The sequence below is a fragment of the Tiliqua scincoides genome, chromosome 4, assembly GCF_035046505.1.
Source record: "Tiliqua scincoides isolate rTilSci1 chromosome 4, rTilSci1.hap2, whole genome shotgun sequence".
NCBI lineage: Eukaryota > Metazoa > Chordata > Lepidosauria > Squamata > Scincidae > Tiliqua > Tiliqua scincoides.
In genome coordinates this window covers 23,484,624-23,491,094 of record NC_089824.1, presented here as the reverse complement: position 1 = coordinate 23,491,094, position 6,471 = coordinate 23,484,624, and the positions used below count along the sequence as shown (strand labels likewise).

The 6,471-nt window shown below is 43.2% G+C and overlaps 1 protein-coding gene across 1 annotated transcript in view; it reads right to left on the bottom strand.

Annotated features, from left to right (window-relative positions):
- DPYS (dihydropyrimidinase) overlaps positions 1-6,471 on the bottom strand; it is a 47,723-nt gene continuing 41,252 nt past the window's right edge. The window contains exons 8-9 of the mRNA XM_066624390.1: positions 3,675-3,882; positions 1-66 (exon numbers count right to left, since the gene is read on the bottom strand). Coding sequence (XP_066480487.1) covers positions 1-66; positions 3,675-3,882 — 274 coding nt within the window. The remainder of the gene's footprint in view (positions 67-3,674; positions 3,883-6,471) is intronic.

Sequence of the window (6,471 nt, the reverse complement as noted above, 5' to 3'; positions counted from 1 at the left end):
TCATTTCATGAGTTCAATCACTTTGCCCACATATGGCACTCTTTTGACAGGAACGGGCTGGCAGACCTGTAATCAAATGTTTCATATTTAACCATCATTGTCATTACCCTTCCTAGAAACTGCTCAAAAATCAAAACAGTACAGTATTTCATAGCTGCAGACTTAATTTGCAACAGCATTTTTAAAATCATGAATCTGTGGCAGACTTCAGGACCACTTTACTCACCCTTCTCAATCTACTCCCCTCTTGACCTCTCCAGTGCTGTATTTGAGAATTCACCCATAGACCAGCCAGGCAGCTGTCTCTATGAGAACGCATGAGAACTGCAGTGAGCTGCCATTTCTACTTGAATGGGAAACATCCATTGCTCAATTGCATTGCATATGCTAATTTATTTGACTGTGAAATTTGAAATTACTCATTCCCTAACTCTGAGCTGGGTCCATTTGGTGAGTACCCTGGGGATTTGAGGTGTCTGATGTAAGAAAACAGGAGTAATGGATTTGTGTCTGAATCATCTAAAGGCAGCACAAATCTGTTTAAAAAACACTCATGCATAAAGGAGGCAGTGCTTGGAGGGAGGCATACTGTTACTTGTGACTAATGGCTCAGGCGTCTTCACCGACATTTCAGCCCTCTCTTTCATTTTCCTCCTAATCCTAATTTTGTGTCCCTGTGGGCACCATTTGCTCAACTTGATAGACATACTTTCTGGAACATTGCTCTGCCCAGGTAATGATCAACAAAGGCTCCATGACCTGTTAGAAAGATTCATGGAATCCAGTGGAACTACTACCAACCAAACACACAGTATTGCACAGAGCAGGTTTCCTAACATCATCTATAATAGTACAAGGTCAATTCCAGTTAATTAAAAATGATAGCCTTTCTTTGCTATTAATATCACTTAAAGTCTTGTCAGCAATATATGAAAAATACATTTTGTAAAAGTTAATCAAATATGTGGCATTGCCGTTTAATTGCATTCCACTATCCTAATGCATGTGATAATGTTTGGTGTCAGGGTTAAAGGAAGTTCAGTTATACACCAAGCCGTTTCTCCACTCTGTTGGTGCAGCTGCACAGAAAACAGGCATGCTGTATCCAGTAGAGGAGGGTGCAAACAGGAGGCTTCAGAGGGGATTTAAATCCCCTTATACCTCCGGAAGCCTTCCACTCCTCAACGGGTCTGCTTGGACCTGCAATCGCGAAATGGCTGGTGCAAGTCCAAGGAAAGAAAGAGGGTGGGAAGGCTGCTGCTGGATCCACCCCTCCAGCAGCCTCCTCACTCCCATTTCACCCTCTCCTCACCCAGTTTTGCCTCTTTGGCCTCTGTTATGTTGCAACTCATGTTACCACACCCTTCTCCTGCTTTCCCCGTCCACAATTATGCTTCCTCAGAGAATCCTGAAATGAATCCCAGTTTTCAGAGGATGGAAGAGGAGGCTACTGGATGCTTGTCCCTCAGCATTACTGGTCCTGAGCAAGAAGCATCCAGAGATTGCTCTACTCTCCTTCCCTGAGAGTGGAGTGATCTCAGAAGACACAATCTTCCCTCAGTACATAAGAACATAAGAACAGCCCCACTGGATCAGGCCATAGGCCCATCTAGTCCAGCTTCCTGTATCTCACAGCAGCCCACCAAATGCCCCAGGGAGCACACCAGATAACAAGAGACCTGCATCCTGGTGCCCTCCCTTGCACCTGGCATTCTGACATAACCCATTTCTAAAATCAGGAGGTTGTGCATACACATCATGGCTTGTACCCTGTAATGGATTTTTCCTCCAGAAACTTGTCCAATCCCCTTTTAAAGGCGTCTAGGCTAGACGCCAGCATCACATCCTGTGGCAAGGAGTTCCACAGACTGACCACACGCTGAGTAAAGAAATATTTTCTTTTGTCTGTCCTAACCCGCCCAACACTCAATTTTAGTGGATGTCCCCTGGTTTTGGTATTACGTGAGAGTGTAAAGAGCATCTCCCTATCCACTCTGTCCATCCCCTGCATAATTTTGTATGTCTCAATCATGGTCCCCCTCAGGCGTCTCTTTTCTAGGCTGAAGAGGCCCAAACGCCGTAGCCTTTCCTCATAAGGAAAGTGCCCCAGCCCTGTAATCATCTTAGTTGCTCAGTACGCTGACAGTCCTGAGGAGGGGGTGGCCAAACAGCTTGGGGGGGGCTCTCTATGTGTGCATGCAAGATTGCACACATAAGCGTCATGAGGGCACAGCAAAGGGCTTGGCCTAAAGGACTCACACTTCTTAGTGCTATTACTAGGCTTGTTGATGGGCAAATTGGCAGAAGCCTATGTGAAGTAATGTATGTAGTGACCAACGTATTAGCAATTAATTTCTCCTGACATTTGTCTGCTACCTCAGAGTTTATCCACAAAATTTATTGCAGTGGAATTTTGATAGCAAGCCAAAAGCAGCCTGTTGCTGATACCCATCCTTGCATCAAAATTAACTGGTAAAGACTTAGAAGAATGTCTGGTGGAGTGGTACTCACATTTAGCACCAGGACCCACGTTTTAGAATGAGAATCTGTCAGGACCCACAGGAAATGATGTCATGACCAGAAGTGACGTCATCAAGCAGGAAAATTTTTAATAATCCTAGGCTGCAATCCTACCTACACTTACCCAGGAGTAAGTCCCATTTACTATCATTGTTAAAAGAATATACATAGTAGCTTGTTAAAAGTACAGGTCTGTAACATTTCCCCAAATGCAGTCATATACCATTGTAGCATCAAGTCTAACAGATTAAAAATAAAATATTGAAAAGAATGGGGACCCACCTGAAATTGGTTCGTGACCCACAGTTTGAGAAACACTGGTTTGGTAGGTGCTCCAGAATTTTGGAGTTCATTTCTCCAGGACAAAAGTCTCTATTTCTAGCCATGCACCTCATTCCTCCACTCATGCGCTTGCTTGCTGCACTAGAAACCACTGCCAAGCTTAAGCCAGTGCTGCACTGAACCACCCTGAATTATCCTATAACTGTGTGGAAGTGTGGAAATTACTCAACACTCATACAGAATTCCCTAGTTCTCATACATGCACAAGAACTCTTGCATGTTGGCTGTTTCCCTTGCATATAGCAGCTTTGAAGGGCCAATTTAAATCAGGAAAATAGTGGAGGGAGGGAAAGAAAAACCCTCTGCATAGTGCTGTAGCCCTGATATCATTGGGTTACACATATGGGAAATCCAGTAACAGACCTGCTGGAGTCATGTCCAGTTTGGCCTCAGGCCTGTCTTTTTTTTGTCTCAAATCATTTCTGCCTTCCACAACCTATCTTTAAAATTACCTGGAGATGCTTGGGAAGGGAGTTTGGCCTAGCAATAATGACATGTATTTCTCTATATCACTGGCCTAGAAAAATGAAAGGACTGCTACATGTCTGAAACCAACAGTTGATTGCCCCTTCAGGGCACAGGATCACACACCATTAACCCTTCTCTTTTTGAAATTAAATGTTTTGGTTTGAGGCCACCCCCAGTTTACTGATATGATCAGAGCTGTAATAAAGTGGTTAATGAAAGCAGCTAAATAGGCTAATTTTATTTTATCATTTGTTCCATTTTTGTCAGAAGGAGATGAATCCCTGAAACTAATAGCAAGTCTCATTATACACACAAAGACTTATAGAAATAAAAAGTTTAAAAACCTGATCTCGTTGCCTGATCCGTTTGTAGACGTATTCAGAGAATGGTTCACGGGGAATATATTTTCCCATTCCGGCTGTGACATGGAAAACTCCACTTTGATAAACCACTTTGCCTCGTGAAATGGTCACAACCGGTACTCCGTGGCAGACCATGCCCTCAAATATATTGAAGTCAATGGCCTGGTGATGCGTCTTTGCCGAGATAGTTCTGCGTTTGAAAAGAAGGACAAACAATAATCTGAACTGTTTCTGTGGGCATGTTTTGAGAGCACATGCTCTTTCCACCTTGCTGATAGCATGCAGATCTGGGTCAGATCAATTCCTGGATGAGAGATCCCTTGGGAAACACAATGGACACTACCTGTACATTGTTCTTCCAGCATGGAAGAAAGGTGGACTACAGATCAAATTAAGTAAATAAAAATCTAGATTTAAAAATTCTATAGTGATACAATAGATATAAGAGATATGAGAGAAAAAATTGAAAAGTGTAATTAAGGGCGCAGTCCTAACCCCTGACATAAGGGCAATGAAGCTCCAAGGTAAGGCAACAAACATTCCCTTACTTTGAGGAGGCCTCCCTGAGTGACACCCAACTGTAGGATGCAGCACATGTCCCATTGGTACCGCTATGCCAGTGCTGGAAAGCACTGACATAAGGGGTTAGGATTGCGCCCTAAGGCTGCAATCCTAAGAGTTCAAAAAATGAATTTCACTGAAACACGTAAATATATTTGGAATTGAAGCAACCATTAAAACACAAACACCAGCCATTTAATGACTAACTGCAAAAGATGAGAGACAAATGATTCAAGTGGAAGAGCCACAACACATTTAAATGCAGAGTTTCTTGATGATGCGTAAGTGTGGAAACCGAGATGGTGAGAGAAAAATCTTGGCCACTTGACTTGTTTTGTTTTTGAGATATTATCCAGGAACTACGATTGGCTGAAGTTCCTGGGCTAAATTTACTGCTTGTTTGCAGGCTTGCGTATTCTCTTCAAACATTTTCGTTTTCACCCTTAGGAAGTCTCCAGAGACATCTTGAAAATGTCTTATTTTGATACTGTGTGAAAAGCTGCTGGTGTTGAAACTCTGCAAAAACCGCCCTCCTATCTGAAAGCCTTCACCCCCAAAGTCCTTGATGTGTGTGGACTTTTTGTGGTCATTTAGAGGTGAAGGAAATGCACTCTTTGCTTATCCAGGAGTACTTTCATCTTTTCCAGCCAACTTTGTCCCACTTCCAGCCAAATTTGGTTCCAACTCCAGCAGTCCCCCCCCCCTCCAGCAAACTAATTACAATAAGAAAACTTCAACTAGCTTTCTAATGAAGCATTTAAAAAGCTATAATTAGCATGGAGGGAAGCACATGATTAGGGTGGGAACCAGAGAAGGGGTAAATACCCCCATCCTCCCTTCTTCAGTGTTTCACATGCTCTTCTTTCATAAGCAAGCAAGCAAGCAAGAAAGAAGCAGGCCAAACTCATACATTCTTTGTACTGTATAGTCTGGCCTTAACAACAACAACAGTATTTATATACCGCTTTTCAACAAAAAGTTCACAAAGCGGTTTACAGAGAAAATCAAATATCTAATGACTCCCTGTCCCAAAAGGGCTCACAATCTAAAAAGCCTTAAAGCCCACACAGAGGTGTTAGGGCTGCATTAGGGATACATGAATGTATTTATAGCAGCCTCTGCTGGTCCCTGGTAGTTGATGACCTAGTCCAGGTTCTTCCCTGCATAAGGAAGAGGCAGAAGACGCTGCCAGTAGACTCAGGAGCCAAGATGCCTGCCCACACAAATGGCAGATTTAGCACTGCTCTCTTTGGTCCTCTTATTCTTCCAGGCCTAGTGGTTTTCAGAATTCTCGCTAGGAACCTTTGGCAACAGCTTCATTAGCATAGTGGTCATTCTGGCCCTCTGGTACTGTCAGAGTAGTGAGTAATGCTAGATGTTAGGACCACAGCATAATTATTTACAAAATCCTCAGGGAAGAGAACATACAAAAGCACTGGCACATTAAATTTATGGATTTAGAAACAATACAAAGTGAGTCAAGAAACAAATAAACCTCCAGTGTATCATTAAAAGTTGGGCAAGTTAGAAAACTTGGGAACTAATTCTTCTTACCCAAGAAAACCTGGGCCCAGTTCTTCTTGGGCCTTCCCATCTCAGCCTTCATAGACAAGCAACTGAAGCTGCTTAATAACAAGGCAATCCAACAAGGCATTCAGCACAGTACTGTGTGCTATAATGGTAGTTGCAATCCATGGTTTCTGTATTTTGCAGTCCTGCTAGCTGAGATTATTTAAATGGAGATGCCAGGGACTGCATCCAGCAAACCAAGCCTGTGCTCCTCCTTACAACTGAGCTTCACAGCTGTAAAACTTCGCCTGGTTGGGGGGGGGGGAAGGATATAAGTGACAATATGGGAGCTAGCCAGTGTCCTCCATAGTCAGGTTTTCTTAATACAAACTGAACGACTCCAAAAATCTGAAGAATGATTTTTCCTAAAGTTTGCCCTAAGACAGCAAAATGTATGATCATTTACAGAACAGTAAAAGATTTTTCATTTTTTATTTTTTTCCCGTTACAAAAAAGCACCCTACTTAGGCTAGCCTCAGGACAGGACCATTCTTGAGGCAGCCACCTCAGGCCGCAGACTGTCGGGGGGCACCCACTTCCATCTGCCCACTTGCCTCCACTGCTCCTCTCCTTCACATTTCCTCTTCCACTCTGTCGCCCTATTACTTTTCCAAACCAGAGAATGGGAGGAGAGGCTGGCACATCACCA